Genomic DNA, 17,204 nt, shown 5'->3' on the forward strand with positions numbered 1-17,204 from the left:
ACACAGGGGAGAAGCCGTATACCTGTCAAGAGTGCGGTAAATGTTTTTCAAATAAGTCAATTCTTTACATACATCAGAGATCTCACACAGGTGAGAAGCCATATTCCTGTCAAGAGTGTGGGAAATGTTTTTCACACAATTCCAGTCTTCACACACATCAGAGATCTCACACAGGGGAGAAGCCGTATTCCTGTCCTGAGTGTGGGAAATGTTTTTCAGACAAGTCCAATCTTCACACACATCAGAGATCCCACACGGGAGAGAAGCCTTATGTCTGTCCTGAGTGCGGGAAATGTTTTTCACAGAAGCCCCATCTTTCCAAACATCAGAGATCTCATGCAGGGGAGAAGCCACTTTTCTGTCCTGAGTGAGGGAAATGTTCCTCACTGAAGTCCTGTCCTCCTGTACATCAGGGTTTCCACACAACCCTGGAGGTGTATTAGTGCCTTGAGTGTGGGAAATGTCTTCTAGATGAATGTTGCTGGACATCCCAGCTCTCATGTGGGGAAGAAGCCCCCCTGATATACACCTCAGATATACTCCATGGCTGATCTTCATCATGGAAGGAACAGTCCATAAGGAGATCAGAGGTCACCAAAGACACGGATGAAATGTAGGTTTGGGTTGGCCAAATTGATGGCAGGAGAAGAATAAAAATGAAGTCCTGCCCTGTGATTGGCTGAGTACATTTTGTGGTGGGAGATTTCACAAACATTTGGAGGTCTTGTCACACTTCTCTCTAACACAGGTGGTCAGACACTATATCTGGCTTCTGTGGTCCTTACCTATAGCAGCCCCTTTCCCATAAGGCAGGCAGGCCTACTGGTACTCGGTTGCCTCCAGGACTGATACACAATGCTATAGTGCCTGGCTACCACACCAGGGCAGGTGCAAACTGAGCACAGCAACAGGTACTTTTGGTTGGCAGACAGGCAGGTTCAATGACAGTCCAGGTACAAGGCGAGTTCATCTCACAAAATGCATCAGTTTTCCCAACTGGGCAGTATTTGGGACAGAACCCCATTGTCTGGGACTGAAGATCTGGCTCTATGTCTGTTTTTATGGTTGGCTTGTGAGATTCCATTTGTGATCTTTTAATAAATTTGATATTACGGTAATGCACCCTCTTGTGTGTTGTCTTTGACAGTTCCTAGATTCCCCCATCTGTGGAGGACTGCACCCCATCAAGTGACAGATACCGTGTGGAATTGTGAAGCACCAAGATTTGAGCGTTGTTGTGTTTGGCAACATTTGATTGACAAGGCAGGCAATATTCAGAGTAATCAGGGTCCAATCCCTGGTCCAAAGACAGGCAGAGTTCAGAGAGTAATTGATATCTGATCCAAGGTCATAAACAGAGGAATCCAAACAGCAGAGCAGGACAGACAGACAGGGAGCTTAAACGTGTATTACACACACTATCACTAACATAGACTGCAGGTTTGGCTGGCTTAAATCAGATTTAATCTCCACCCAGAGACTTGCTGCATCATAGCTAAAACCAGGATGCTGTAATGAGACCATCAGCTGTGATGGATTGGGGGCACTAGACGTTCCTGACATTAACCTCCATCTGAAAAGGGGCCAATAATCCCTTAAAGGCATGTTGGGCATCCAGCACAGGACCATCAGGCTGGGCATCCAACAAAGGACCTGCATGCTGAGCAAGGGGCAGGGGTGGACTGACCATTTGGAAACTTGGGCACTGCCCGGGGTCAGTAGGGGGCCCCATGAGATGCCCCTGGTACCTTTTTCATAGGCTTTTTTGAGTTTGGGCAAGGACACAGGGGCCCCATGATCCCCTATTGCCTGGGGGGCCCCATGAGTTGTCAGTTCTCCCCTGGTCAGGGGATCAGCAAAGTCAGGTTGGTTAGCAGGCAGAGAGTTTATGGAGCCAAACTGGACAGCAGAGAACCTGTAACATCAGGTTGGATAGCAGGTGACATGGTACAGAAGTCAAGCTGAACGCAGGCTGGATGCAGAGTGGCCTGAAGACAAAGTTGTGACCCCACATGGCTGAATGAGGCAGTTTATCCAAAGGCTGGATGGAACTTCTTAGACAGGTTTGAGCAGATGCAGTTGCAGTAGGGTGAGGCCCGATTACTGAAAGTCCCAGAAATGAAAAAGGAGGCTCAATTGGCCTGGGCTGAACCAGAACAACTGGTGCAGAGGCAGACTGGACCACATTGGCAGATGTAGAGACAGACTAGACCGCATCAGCAGATGTAGAGACAGACTAGATGACATCAGCAGGTGTAGAGACAGACTAGACCGTATCAGCAGGTGTAGAGTCAGACTAGACCGCATCAGCAGATGTAGAGACAGACTAGATGACATCAGCAGGTGTAGAGACAGACTAGACCGCATCAGTAGGTGAAGAGACAAACTAGACCGCATCAACAGTTGTAGACACAGACTAGACCGCATCAACAGGTGTAGACACAGACTAGACCGCATCAGCAGATGTAGAGACAGACTAGACCGCATCAACAGGTATAGAGACAGACTAGACCGTATCAGCAGGTGTAGAGTCAGACTAGACCGCATCAGCAGGTGTAGAGACAGACTAGACCGCATCAGCAGGTGTAGAGACAGACTAGACCGCATCAACAGGTGCAGAGACAGACTAGACCGCATCATCAGGTGTAGAGACAGACTAGACCGCATCAGCAGGTGAAGAGACAGACTAGACCGTATCAACAGGTGCAGAGACAGACTAGACCGCATCAGCAGGTGTAGAGACAGACTAGACCGCATCAGCAGGTGTAGAGACAGACTAGACCACATCAGCAGGTGTAAAGGCAGCAGAACTTGAGGACAAGTCAGCCTGGACATGCATCCAAGGGTGTTTATGGACAGGCAAAGGAAGGGGTAATCCAGAGTGTTGGACTTTTGAGGACTTATAGTGAGCACAGATTCTGCAAGCTCTTACACAGAAACAGGAGTCCTTATGGAGAGAGGCCACTAAAGCCCACGAGAAACCAAAGAAAAGGTTTTAGTACTCCCTGGGAGCTCGGCCGTCTTAGCTGGATATGCCTCTGAAAGCACTGTAAGCCTAAGGTGGAGGGGAGCAAACAGCTTTCCAGGGGGTAGAATAAGCAGAGCACGAGACGGGGCCCTAAAAATAGAGTTTAAAAGTTCAGGGGAAGGGCCCTTTTCTTGGCTTATTGGAGCAGCTGGTGACACAGTGGCCATGGTCCTCACAGTATAAGCAGAGGCCCTGAGATCTTCTAGCCTTTTCTCCAGAGGATAAAGGATAGGCCTAACCTGAACCGGCTTCTTGGATCTGGGTCCTTCCACCCCGAGTCAGGTGACCAGTGGTGGAAATCAGAACAGTATTGTTCAGCGATGTATTTATCCTGCTGGTTAGTTTCTGCTGAGTGGGCACGGTCAGGATTATCATTGATTAAACCCAACTGACCTTCAGGCTGGGTCATCTGTGAGGAGACTAAAAGCCCAAGACTGGGGGCCCCTGCAACCATGTAACAACAAGGTTAATCCGTGTCCTTCAGAACCAGAAGAGTGTGGTCTGAGCTTGAAGCATAGTAAACAACTGTTTTTAAAGTTGGAAAACATGCTGGGTCACCAGAAACATGATCAGGTAGGTTAACCCTGGGGACCAAAAAAAGGGGGTTTGTGAGAAGAAATTCACAGAAAAGCGGCTACATTATGAACAGAATGCGATACTCAGAAAAATTTCCAAAAATTATGCTTTATTACACATTAATGATTGACACTCGGGCAGTCGCCCTGGTTTACCATCACCCTCAGTATGAGACAATACACACAGACCTAAAACCATTAAAATAACACCAAGACCGGTCCAGATGTATGTGCTGCCAAGGTTATGACCACCATAGTCTAAAGCATTTGCAGCACTCGCACATAGATTACACTCCCCAAAGGAGGTATATTCAAAAAATTATACCATAGGTATGCAATATCACATGCTATATATATATAAGCATATATCATTTCCATATACCATGTAGGTTACACCCCGTGAAGGAGATTTTCCAAAAATTATACCATAGGTATGTAATATCACATGCAAGTAAAAAGGACAGACACAGTTACCAACTGGAGAGAAGCATAACCCTAAGCCTATATAAGGCAATATGGGTAAAACATTGAATGAAAAAAGGGGTCCTGACGAAGCTGAGTGAGATACGCCCATCGGCGAAACGCGTTGACGTCATACGTTAGATACGTCACTTCCGGTCATGCGCACTGGTGATATGCACGCCGACCTATAAGGAGGCAGCCATTTTCACATGCCATGAGTCATGCAAAGGCTGTACAGGCACCATGGAGAGGTCGGAACCCGCGAAATGTTGGCTGATGTAAGCGGTAGTTCCCTGGATCATTACGGCAGTATTTACGAAAGATCTTTCTTCTTATTTCTACTACCCATTGCACAGGTGGTGAGTGGACTGTTACAGGACATTTTAAAAAGGCTCCTTGTGATTTACATGATATTATACATACTATAGAGTGAGAGCTCTTACAGTGACTATCTTCATATCGTTTGTCTTATTACAGGATGGGGACATATATTGCTTTTCTGCATATATTTATGTTTTTATATTTTTTTTTTGTGGGTGATTTTGAAGGAGAACGATATTGCGCTGATTCAAACCTGCAGGGTATATATATTTAGCTTTTTTGTTTATGTAGCAGAGTGTATATGTATAATTAAATTGGGAAACACCTGTTATAGCTGGCGTGATTAAGGAGACTAGGAATGCAGTGATTGGCTGGGTGTTAAAACTATGTAGATGAAGGGTGGTATTTATAAGAGCTGTCTGACGTTCCCATTTGTACCGCCCCTTGATGACGTCGGTGTGACGAAACCGGTCGGGCGTAGCCTACTCGATGTGGACGTTAGAGAGCCTTGCTGTTCTGTGCTGTATGGGAGAGATCCGCGGTGAGCGTTAACTGTATCTCAACCCTTTTTTGTGATTGAAGCTGGTGTCTGTTGGACACCTTGTTTGTGAGTTTCCTTATACCTTTTTTATTAAAGAGATAAATTAAAAAAACGTATTGCACCATTATGTTCTCTTTTTTGTCCCTGAGTGTACTGCATGCTCTCATGGAGGTATGAGAAAGAGAGTGGAGAAGTTCATCATAGGAGCTTGGGCTGCAAAGTTGTTTGGCTGTGATCATTATTATCTGGAAGTATCTGAAACATCACCATATCTATTTGGACATCGGGTTCATTGCTCCCAGAGCACAAGCGCTGTTGCTGGTTCATAATCTGACTAGCCATTAGCTCTGGTGAGTTCATTTAATCTCCTTTGGTGGTGGATTTTTCACAATTGGTTCAAGTCACTGAAGATATATATATATATTTTTTGGACACTAATTTATTTTATTATTTATTTAAATCACTAATGTTTTTTGAATGATGATATACACTTTTGTATAAGTTTGTTATTAGCGCATACCTTTTAATTCGGATTATTGTTGCCAAAATTTATTTTGGGTGGGATATGCTGCTGACATTTTGGTGTTTTTTGTAAGTGGCGCTTTTTTCTTTTTTAATTAGCTAAAGATCCTATGCTCGCCAACCAATCTCAGGGCAAGATGTTACACGGGGTGTAAAGCAAACTTAGTCTGGGTCCAGTTAGTCCAGCATAATGATAGTCCAAACAACAGAAGGCCTTCTTCTTATTCTCCCAACTTTTCTGTGTCTCTAGCATTCCTTGGCAGGCTTACTGTGTGTAAGTTGTGTCCTGGTGTCACGCCTGGTGTCCTGGATATTACACACTTCTTGTATAGTGTGTGTCAATGAAGTAGCACAGGGAACATATTTGGACAGCAGTGTCAGTCTCTGGGGAGGTGAGTGTTCCATGCAGGAGTCTTGGCCAAAATCAGCACCCCAAAAAGACAAAAGCTAGCCGGCACTTAGAAAACAAGCTGCAATATTGTGTGTTCCCATATTGGGGAACGTTAGCCTTGCCCACAGAGTCCACTAATAATTCTAAGCTCCCTTGGGACAGCCAAATGGTTAGCAGATAATGGCCAACCGCTACATGTGCCAGAGAACTTGTGTGATGGGGAACAGCTAAAACTATTTGCAGGACAGACCACCAGGTGAAAGCAGCAGAAAGGCCAAAGAGTCTAACCACAAATGCCTCTGGAAGGGTCACCTTTTAGTTTTCTTTCTGAAGTGCTGCTTTTTTAGTGTTCGCTATTTGGAATTATTGGTAGCCATACTCAGAAAAGCCCCTGTGTTGGATTCCCTACATGACCAAGCCACCATTATTACCCCAAATGCATTTCTGACAATTTGAAAGACACGTTCTGATACTTTCCAAATAATGTTTATTACAAAAAACATACAAAATGAATGGGGAGGAGGAGGCGGCTGCTGCAGAGGGGGTGGGTGTGAGGGTTGGGGGGGGTACAGTGTGTGGGGGGCTGGGAAAGAGTGGTGGGAAGGGAGTGCTGGGGGAGAGGTTGAATGGGGGGAATGGAAGATGGAGAATGTGGGGAGGGGCATTTGAGGGCTGAGGAGAGTGGGCAGGATGTGGAAGGTAACGGTGGAAATGGGATTGAGAGGAGGGGCATGTAGAAACAAGGGGAGGGGATGTGAAAGTGGGGGTGTGGTCAAGTGGAGTGTGAGGAAGGTGCAGAAGAGGGATCCATGGGAAAGGAGGCATACTGGTCTTCCGGTGGGGTTTCTTGAGGGGGCTGCTCCAGAGTGGGTAGTTCCAGAATTGGCACCTCAAAAGCTTGTTCCCCTGCTGCTTCCATGGCACTTTCTACAGGGGAACTCTGTGGCAACCTTGGCATTGGCCCCAAACAACTACTGCACAGGGGTTGAGAGCCTCTGGCTGAAGGTGCATTTTGTTCAGCCCCTGCTTGACATAAGGCCCGGATATCATGACTAAGGTCCTGCAGCGCTGCAGTCTGCTCCCTGACAGAGGTGACAAGTCCAAGCAGGGCTTCATGTTAGAGCCCCAGTAACCTTTCTATATTACTGGATGCATTAGAAAGCCTCCTTTGCTCCCATAATCTCTCCATGTTGAACAGCCTTTCCCCAAGCTTGCAAAGGGGGCTGGGTCCAGGTGGACGGGGTGCCAATCCAGCTGCATCCAATGTTGGCTGCAAGGAGAAACAAACAAAAAAATTAAAGCGTGTTTAACACACAGCACAAGGGTACAGTAGGACAGGGGGCTCGTCTGACACCAAACACTAGATCATGTTCTTGTCCCACCCCTAGGACCAGGCATTGGTGAAAGTAATGCCCGTAGCGTAAATGACAGGAAAGAAGTAGCGCAGGGCAGGCATGACTAGGCCTAGAGTGGGTAAGGAAGGCTAGAAAGGGTTAAGTCAGTGCAGGGGTTTGAAAAATGTATAGGTGGGAGTTGATTGGTAGAGGGAGAACGTGGGTGGTCTCCTTGGCACCTTTGGGTGGGGTGTCCTGGTTGGGGGGCGGTCAGTCGGAGCTGGACGTTGGTGAGTGAGCTTCAGTGAGCTTCCCTCCCACCCTACCTACGCCAGCATTATTAGGGCCGTTTTCCCTGAGACAGTGGGGCGGTCATGGATAGTCTGGTGGCCCAGCTGCGTGAGGCGGCAGCCTCACGAGGAATAGACTGGCTGCAGAGCTGGGTCTCTGCCTTTCTGCAGGACCCGGGCTTGTCACTTGACCCGGGCTTATCACAGGGCCCGGGCTTATTACCAGAGGAAGAGGGGCGGGAGCGCCCACGTGCTCGGAGGTCTCGGCCTCCGGAGCGCTTCAGCCCGGACTCCCCCTCCCCCAGAGCTCAGCGCCGCATCAGGAGCCCGCACGGGACCCTCCGGCCCCGCAGGCAAGGCACTCTCTGGCCTCTGCTCGCGGGGGAGCCGGGAGGAATCCTCAGCTTCGGCGGAGCTTGGTGGGCGGGGTTTCGTACGGAGGAAGCCCCTCCCCCCCGCCCGCACGGCAACGGAGAAGGGAAGGTAACGGCTCCTCCACTGGCAAAGTGCATGTCAGGGAGGGAGCCCAACGTGGGAGAAGGAGCGCTGCGGCTGCCGGGCTGTCCCCTGCAGCAGTTGGCGGGCCACCTGTGCAGCATGGAGCGGCGGCTCTGAAGAGGATCAAGCAGAAGGGCAGCTCTGGGCAGAGTGCTGAGGAGTGTGTGACGGGACGGAGACCAGGGACGTCGAGGGGCGTGGCTGGTGCCAGGAGGCGGAGTCAGCTGCGGCACGGCCCGGAGGGACCCGTGGCTCCTGGGACGGGGAGGCCATGCAGCCGTCAGGAAGAGGTCGTTAGATCGAAGGGCGAGCTGTCTGAACCCGATGCGGGGGTGACAGCTGGCCGCTCTGCGTCGATGGAGTCGGGACGCACGGCTGATGGGACATCTCCTGGGCAGCCTGGTGAGTTCCCTGTTTTATTCTCTTCTGCGCTTCGGGACCTGTTGGGGGGAGGCGGGGGCACGGCCTTGGCGGAGAGGGATGTGGGCGTTCCCGCGTCAGGTTTAAGGGGGGGTCTCGGCGATTTGATGTCCGGCCTGAGGGATTTGTTGCGGCGCTTTGAGCAGGGTGAGGGTAGGGCCCCTGGGCCTGCTTCAGCGTGGCTTCCGCCGCCAGGTGGGGAAGGGTTCGGGGTCCTTCAGCAGGAAGGGGGGGCCGGGCGGAGCTCGGGGGTTTCTCCCCCTCCTGGTTCTGCACCAGGGGTGGTTACAGCGGAAACAGGTGCTCTGGTTTCCAGGGTTGTAGATGGGGGTGCTGGGGTCTCCGGGACGGTAGGCGTGGCGGACTCGGCCAAGGGCGAGGTATACGTATGTTTTGAGGGCCCTTTGGGTGCGCACTTACCGTCGGAGGTTCGAGAGCGGATTTGGAGAGGGGAGTATGTGGAAATTTTCACGCTCTTGCCTTTGGAGCGTTTTCCGTTAGATGGGTCACGGGTTGACGAGGGTAGGCGAGAGGACGCTGAGAAGCGGCGCTTTCGTTTTATCCCGCGGACATTTGCGAATTGGATGCAGGCATTTGCGATCATGGCCAGTGTCATTGGGGAGAAGACTCCTGAGCATTGCTCAGCTCTCTTTTGTTACCTGGATGCCATTAGCAAGGCTAACAGGGTTTACGGTGGGACCGCATGGCTTGATACGACGAGCAGTTTCGACAGAGGCGGGCTGTTCGCCCTTCGTTGCATTGGGACCATAAGGACATTGGCCTTTGGATGCGCCTCATGACTCCCGTGCGGGCTCCTGGTCCGTTTTTTCAGGGTGGGGTCGGTGGTTCATTCTCCCCAGGACAATCGGCCTCAAAGCGTAAAAAAAAAAAAAAAAAAAAAATTCCATGTAGTTTGACTTCGATCCCCCCTTTAGCTCGTAACATACGGTCGGCGGTGCAGCATGCTGAGGTGGTTTTGGCGAAGTTGAGTAAGGAAGTGGGGTTGGGACGTATGGGCGGGCCGTTTTCTTGCGCTCCGTTTTCAGATCTGGTGGTTTCCCCCTTGGGGGTGGTGCCCAAGAAGGAGCCAAATTCGTTCAGGTTGATTCACCACCTGTCTTTCCCCAAAGGGGGGTTGGTTAATGACGCCATCGATCCGCAGTCCTGTTCAGTGTCTTACACATCGTTTGATGCGGCAGTTTTCTGGGTTCGTCGTTATGGGCGCGGTTCGCTTATGGCGAAGTCAGATATTGAGTCCGCATTTCGATTGTTGCCGGTACATCCGGATAGTTTTCGTTTTCTGGGGTGCCATTGGCAGGGCTTGTTTTACGTTGACAAGTGCCTTCCCATGGGGTGTTCAATTTCTTGCGCTTTGTTTGAGCGGTTCAGTTCGTTCTTGGAGTGGGTGGTGCGGGATGTCTCCGGGATAAATTCGGTCATCCATTATTTGGATGATTTTCTTTGCGTGGGTCCGCCCGCTTCCAGGGTATGCGCGGTTTTGTTGGCTACGTTGCAACACGTTGCTGACCGTTTCAGGATTCCATTGGCTTTGGATAAGACTGAGGGCCCGGCTTCAGTGATGACTTTTCTGGGCATCATTTTGGATTCGGATGCCATGGAGTGCCGGCTGCCAGGGGACAAATTGTAAGCCCTACAAGGGGAAATTCGTGGGGTGCTGGGCAAGCGGAAAATTCAGCTACGGGCCTTGCAGTCGTTGCTGGGTAAGCTGAACTTCGCTTGTCGTATCCTGCCGATGGGGCGAGTATTTTGCCGACGGCTGGCGGCGGCGACGGCGGGTATTATTTCCCCTTTGCATTTCATTCGTTTAACTAGGGAACATCGGGAGGACTTGAGGATTTGGCATACCTTTTTGGATGACTTTAATGGACGGGCGCTGTGGATGTCTGGACCAGTCAGTAATTTTGACTTAGAATTGTTCACGGATGCGGCGGCTTCCGGGGGATATGGGGCCTTTTTTAAGGGGCGGTGGAGTGCGGCTCCGTGGCCTTCTTCTTGGGCTGCGGCGGGTTTCCTTAGTAACCTGGTGCTGTTGGAATTTTTTCCGGTGGTATTGGCGGTTGAGGTTTGGGGTGAACATTTTAGGAATCAGAAGGTTCGTTTTCATTGCGACAACTTGGGGGTGGTCCAGGTCATCAACCGGGTCTCGGCTTCCTCGCAACCAGTGGTTGGCTTGCTTCGCCATTTAGTGTTGCGTTGCCTGCAGCTGAACGTTTTTCTCCATGCTGTGCATCTCCCTGGGGTTGATAACATCTTGGCTGACGCTTTGTCTCGTTTTCAGTGGGACAAATTCCGAGAGTTGGCGCCGGCGGCGGAGCAACACGGGGTTCCTTGTCCCGACTGGCTGTGGGAGATTGCCTTGGGGTCGTTGCAGGTTGGATCCGGAGGTCGGTGAGTGAGGCGACATGGTCGGCATACTCGAAGGTCTGGCGAGAGTGGCGGGATTTGTTACAACAGATCGAGATAGATCCGTGGGGCCCGGAGGTAGGGGTGGCGGTTTTGTATTATTTGGCAAGGAACTTGGAACGGGGGGTGTCGGCTGCTGCGGTGGATAGGCGGTTGGCTGGCTTGGCCTTCCTCTTTAAGCTTCAAGGGTGTCGGGACTTCACGAAGGAATTTTGGGTGCGACAGGCTCTTCGGGGTTACCGTAGGGCTTGTCGCAGTAGGGATTCTCGTCGTCCGGTGTCCTTCGAGTTGTTAGGATCGTTGTTTGAGCATCTGCGTTGTGTTTGCTTTTCAGACTTTGAGGTGTGTTTATTTCGGGCGGCCTTTGCAGTGGCTTTCTTTGGGGCATTGCGTATTGGGGAGCTTGTCAGTCCGTCCAAATCCGTTCTTGGGGGTTTGTTGTGGGATGATGTCAGGGTCTCTGGTGATTGGGTGGAGGTGTTCGTCCGTCGGTCCAAGACGGACCAATTGGGTCGTGGTGCGCGGGTAAAGTTTTTTGCCCTTCCTACATCCTTAGTGTGCCCGGTGCGGGCGGTTCGTGATTTTTTGTCCCGTCGTCCGGTGGAGAGTGGCTCTTTTTTCAGGCATGAGGATGGGTCCCCGTTGACTCGTTTTCAATTTGTGTCGGTTTTTCGACGCTGTTTGAAGGTTGTGGGTTTGGATGCATCTTTGTATGCTTCTCACTCGTTTCGGATTGGGGCGGCTACTGAGGCTGCCCGATGGGGTTTGTCAGATGCGGCGGTAAAACGTATTGGTAGATGGGATTCCCAGAGGTTTCGCTTGTACATTCGTCCGCATCTGTTGGGTGATTAAGGTTGGATCCCGGGTTGGTGTCCCTGGGTTGGGGGGAGTTTGTTCTGTCTCTGTGCCGTTTTTGTTCTGGTGGTAGTTCTTGCTCTTTTATTTCAGATGGAGCGGTGCGCCTGGTGTGGATCCTGGGGCACTCCTACGTTTTTTGGGGGGCCAGGCGGGCGGATGTGAGGCCTAATGGGCGACAGTTGGGATTGCCTAGGCAGGAGGCTTGCGTGCGATGGATTGGTGTGCCGGGGATGTTGTGGGGTCGTGTGGTGCCTGAAGTTCGGCGTTTTTCTAGTCTGGATAGGCCACCGGATGTTCTGGTGTTGCATGCGGGGGGTAATGATCTGGGAGTTCGGTCCATGCGGGAGTTGGTGAGGGACATAAAGATGGACTTTCTGCTATTGCGGAGGGATTATCCGGACATGGTGTTGGTATGGTCGGATATGGTCGCCCGCGCCTCTTGGCGTTTGGCGCGGTCGGTGGAGCGGCTTAATAAAGTGCGGATAAAGGTCAACAAGGAGGTGGGGCGCTTTTTTATTCGGAATGGGGGGTTGGTGGTCCGGCATTTGGAGTTGGAAGTGGATACCTGGCAGTATTTGCGGAATGATGGGGTACATCTTAACGCAATTGGGACGGATTTGTGGTCTCTGGGTTTACAGGATGGTGTGCAGAGAGCAGTCCGTTTGTGGTGGGGCACGCATGGGTAAGGGCTTACCCAGCGTGTTGTGGCGGTTTGTTGGTCTTTGGAGGCGGGTATTATCTGGAACGTACAGAGAATGGTGTGGGACCCATCGGTGGTATGGTGTGCCCGGGGAACATTCCAGTTAACCAAGGTTTAACTGGAATGTGGTGGTGCTGCACTGCGGACGGTAAGGTTGTCTCCGAGCTGGGTGGTTGCGGCTGGAGGCCTGTTGGTATATGGGGTCCGCAGGTGCATTTCGGATAATTTGTGGATGGTGCCTTCGAAGACCAACAACAAATTGGTATGTTTCTGTATAAGGAATTGGTTTGGTGTTTAAAATTGTGTGGTTAATAATAAAAGGCCATGTTGGCCATTTACTCCAAAACGGTGTCATGTTTTTATTTAAATAAGAGTTATAGGTAAGGGGATCTGGATGAACCGATCTCTGGTGCACTAGTCAAGTAATGCCCGTAGCGTAAATGACAGGAGAAAAGTAGCGCAGGGCAGGCATGACTAGGCCTAGAGTGGGTAAGGAAGGCTAGAAAGGGTTAAGTCAGTGCAAGGGGTTTGAAAATGTATAGGTGGGAGCTGGTTGGTAGAGGCAGAACGTGGGTGGTCTCCTTGGCACCTTTGGGTGGGGTGGTCTGGGTGGGGGGCGGTAATTCGGAAGCTGGACGTTGGTGAGTGAGCTTCCCTCCCACCCTCCCTATTTGGTGAGTTTTGGTTTCTTCTATGAGGAATGGGGGTTCTGCGGTTCATGGGCGGTTTGTTGGTCTTTAGAGGCGGGTATTATCTGGAAGGTACAGAGAATGGTGTGGGACCCATCGGTGGTATGGTGTGCCCGGGGAACATTCCAGTTAACCAAGGTTTAACTGGAATGTGGTGGTGCTGCACTGCGGACGGTAAGGTTATCTCCGAGCTGGGTGGTTGCGGCTGGAGGCCTGTTGGTATATGGGGTCCGCAGGTGCATTTCGGATAATTTTGTGGATGGGGCCTTCGAAGACCAACAACAAATTGGTATGTTTCTGTATAAGGAATTGGTTTGGTGTTTAAAATTGTGTGGTTAATAATCAAAGGCCATGTTGGCCATTTACTCCAAAACGGTGTCATGTTTTTATTTAAATAAGAGTTATAGGTAAGGGGATCTGGATGAACCGATCTCTGGTGCACTAGTCATGTCCCGTCCTTCATATCAGAGAGAGAGACTACCCAGAATGTCCCGTCCTTAATATCAGAAAGAGACACACTATCCAGAATGTCCCGTCCTTCATATCAGAGAGAGACAGACTACCCAGAATGTCCCGTCCTTCCTATCAGAGAGAGAGAGACAGACTACCCAGAATGTCCTGTCCTTCATATCAGAGACTGAGACAGACTACCCAGAATGTCCCTTCCTTCATATCAGAGAGAGACAAACTATCCAGAATGTCCCGTCCTTCTTATCAGAGAGAGACAGACTACCCAGAATGTCCCGTCCTTCATATCAGAGAGAGACAGACTACCCAGAATGTCCCGTCCTTCATATCAGAGAGAGACAGACTACCCAGAATGTCCCATCCTTCATATCAGAGAGAGAGAGACTACCCAGAATGTCCCGTCCTTCCTATCAGAGAGAGAGAGACTACCCAGAATGTCCCGTCCTTCCTATCAGAGAGAGAGAGACTACCCAGAATGTCCCGTCCTTCCTATCAGAGAGAGACAGACTACCCAGAATGTCCCGTCCTTCATATCAGAGAGAGACAGACTTCCCAGAATGACCCGTCCTTCATATCAGAGAGATACAGACTACCCAGAATGTCCCGTCCTTCATATCAGAGAGATACAGACTACCCAGAATGTCCCATCCTTCATATCAGAGAGAGAGAGACTACCCAGAATGTCCCGTCTGTCATATCAGAGAGAGAAAGATTACCCAGAATGTCTCATCCTTCATATGAGAGAAAGAGAGAGAATACCCACAATGTCCCATCCTTCATATCAGAGAGAGACAGACTACCCAGAATGTCCCATACTTCATATCAGAGAGAGAGACTACCCAGAATGTCCCATCGTTCATATCAGAGAGAGAGACAGACTACCCAGAATGTCCCGTCCTTCATATCAGAGAGAGACAGACTACCCAGAATGTCCCGTCCTTCATATCAGAGAGAGACACACTATCCAGAATGTCCCGTCCTTCATATCAGAGAGAGACAGACTACCCAGAATGTCCCGTCCTTCATATCAGAGAGAGACAGACTACCCAGAATGTCCCATCCTTCATATCAGAGAGAGACAGACTACCCAGAATGTCCTGTTCTTCATATCAGAGACCGAGACAGACTACCCTGAATGTCCCATCCTTCATATCAGAGAGAGACAGACTACCCAGAATGTCCCATACTTCATATCAGAGAGAGAGACTACCCAGAATGTCCCATCGTTCATATCAGAGAGAGAGACAGACTACCCAGAATGTCCCGTCCTTCATATCAGAGAGAGACAGACTACCCAGCATGTCCCATCCTTCATATCAGAGAGAGACAGACTACCCAGAATGTCCCGTCCTTCATATCAGAGAGAGACAGACTACCCAGAATGTCCCGTCCTTCATATCACAGAGAGACAGACTACCCAGAATGTCCCGTCCTTCATATCAGAGAGAGACACACTATCCAGAATGTCCCGTCCTTCATATCAGAGAGAGACAGACTACCCAGAATGTCCCGTCCTTCATATCAGAGAGAGACAGACTACCCAGAATGTCCCATCCTCCATATCAGAGAGACAGAAAAAGCGCACAGGTGATCAAATACCACCAAAAGAAAGCTCTATTTGTGTGAAAAAAAGGACGTAAATTTTGTTTGGGTGCAGCATTGCATGACCGCGCAATTATCAGTTGAATTAGTGCAGCGCTGAGTAGCAGCAAGAGGCGTGGTCATTAACCTCCTCGGCGGTATGATTCTTTCCGATTTTTTGTGCTCAAAGTGGTACATTTTTTTGCATGGAAATATGTCGTTTTTTATTGTCGGCTGTAATTCTTAGGAATAACTCACTGAAATCTGTCCGGACAAGAGTCTAGTAAACATCCCGGGGAGGATAAAACTTGAAACACGAAATCATAAATTATAATTTAATAAATAATCATAAAAATAATAATATAATAATAAATGTAATTCAATAATATAATCAAACCAAAAACACTGATATTGGAAATATGGCGCCAAGTTCACACATCGCTGAGCTCAGTCGCAGAATCGTTTTCAGTGTCTGATGAGGAATTTCCCCACCAATCATTATCACTCAATTCTGCAAGTGGTTCTGATTTACTATCGCTGTTCTCTAGCCGGTCTAAAACCGCGTCTGACCTAAAGGGACACTTTTTGGACGCCATGGACGTTTCACAGTTTCCAGTCAGAAAGGGCGGTAAAAATGCAGGCAGGGTGCCGGACAAAGCACTCGGGACACAATGTATGTGAAATGCATTGAAACAGCAATGACAGCAAAAATGACATTTTTTAAAAATTTCAAATTTCCCGCCGGTTCCGTACGTCCCGACATCACAGGGACCGGAACACAGAAGCCGGGACACATCGCGGGAGTGAAGGACAAGGTAAGTGCTGCAGGGACCCCCGGAGAACGCCGCATGGTAAGCCCGAGTGTAGCTCGGGGTTACCGCTCTTGGTACTCAAATTTTACCCCGAGCTACACTCGGGAATACCGCTAAGGAGGTTAAGGGGGGTAAATTCTCTGGAGCTCAAGTGGTTAATGACCAGTAGAGGAGAGTAGAGGATTTGGAATAAGGCAGGAAGGGGGTAGAAGTGCCCGGTAGGCAGGAAGGGGGTAGAAGTGCCCTGTAGGCAGGAAGGGGGTAGAAGTGCCCGGTAGGCAGGAAGGGGGTAGAAGTGCCCGGTAGGCAGGAAGGGGGTAGAAGTGCCCTGTAGGCAGGAAGGGGGTAGAAGTGCCCTGTAGGCAGGAAGGGGGTAGAAGTGTCCTGTAGGCAGGAAGGGGGTAGAAGTGCCCTGTAGGCAGGAAGGGGGCAGAAGTGCCCGGTAGGCAGGAAGGGGGTAGAAGTTCCCGGTAGGCAGGAAGGGGCTAGAAGTGTCCAGTAGGCAGGAAGGGGGTAGAGGTGCCCGGTAGGCAGGAAGGGGGCAGAAGTGCCCGGTAGGCAGGAAGGGGGTAGAAGTTCCCGGTAGGCAGGAAGGGGCTAGAAGTGTCCAGTAGGCAGGAAGGGGGTAGAGGTGCCCGGTAGGCAGGAAGGGGGTAGAAGTGTCCGGTAGGCAGGAAGGGGCTAGAAGTGCCCTGTAGGCAGGAAGGGGGTAGAAGTGCCCGGTAGGCAGGAAGGGGATAGAAGTGCCCAGTAGGCAGGAAGGGGGTAGAAGTGCCCGGGGGGCCGGAAGGGGGTAGAAGTGCCCAGTAGGCAGGAAGGGGGTAGAAGTGCCCTGTAGGCAGGAAGGGGGTAGAAGTGCCCTGTAGGCAGGAAGGGGGTAGAAGTGCCCGGTAGGCAGGAAGGGGGTAGAAGTGCCCTGTAGGCAGGAAGGGGGTAGAAGTGTCCTGTAGGCAGGAAGGGGGTAGAAGTGTCCTGTAGGCAGGAAGGGGGTAGAAGTGCCCGGTAGGCAGGAAGGGGGTAGAAGTGTCCGGTAGGCAGGAAGGGGGTAGAAGTGCCCGGTGGGCAGGAAGGGGGTAGAAGTGTCCTGTAGGCAGGAAGGGGGTAGAAGTGCCCTGTAGGCAGGAAGGGGGTAGAAGTGTCCTGTAGGCAGGAAGGGGTAGAAGTGTCCTGTAGGCAGGAAGGGGGTAGAAGTGCTCTGTAGGCAGGAAGGGGGTAGAAGTGCCCGGTAAGCAGGAAGGGGGTAGAAGTGCCCGGTGGGCAGGAAGGGGGTAGAAGTGCCCTGTAGGCAGG

General features: G+C 50.6%; 1 protein-coding gene across 1 annotated transcript; it reads left to right on the forward strand.

The window, feature by feature from the left end:
- Positions 1-10,805: 10,805 nt before the first annotated feature.
- Positions 10,806-12,399, forward strand: LOC149441249 (uncharacterized). Its single transcript, XM_089657567.1, has 2 exons — positions 10,806-10,884; positions 11,755-12,399. Exons 1-2 carry the CDS (start codon positions 10,806-10,808, stop codon positions 12,348-12,350), a joined length of 675 nt encoding a protein of 224 aa, XP_089513693.1. The 3' UTR covers positions 12,351-12,399.
- The last annotated feature ends 4,805 nt before the right edge of the window (positions 12,400-17,204 follow it).

The sequence above is a fragment of the Staurois parvus genome, unplaced genomic scaffold, assembly GCF_062004578.1.
Source record: "Staurois parvus isolate SC_StPar_1 unplaced genomic scaffold, SC_StPar_1.0 ptg001010l, whole genome shotgun sequence".
Lineage (NCBI taxonomy): Eukaryota > Metazoa > Chordata > Amphibia > Anura > Ranidae > Staurois > Staurois parvus.

What these genes read in the sequence shown, in the direction of transcription:
- LOC149441249 (XM_089657567.1), top strand. Translation starts at nt 10,806, where the DNA reads ATGGTCGGCATACTCGAAGGTCTGGCGAGAGTGGCGGGATTTGTTACA. An exon ending in TAGATCCGTGGGGCCCGGAG is followed by an intron (nt 10,885 to 11,754) that starts GTAGGGGTGGCG and finishes CTTTTATTTCAG; the next exon opens with ATGGAGCGGTGCGCCTGGTG.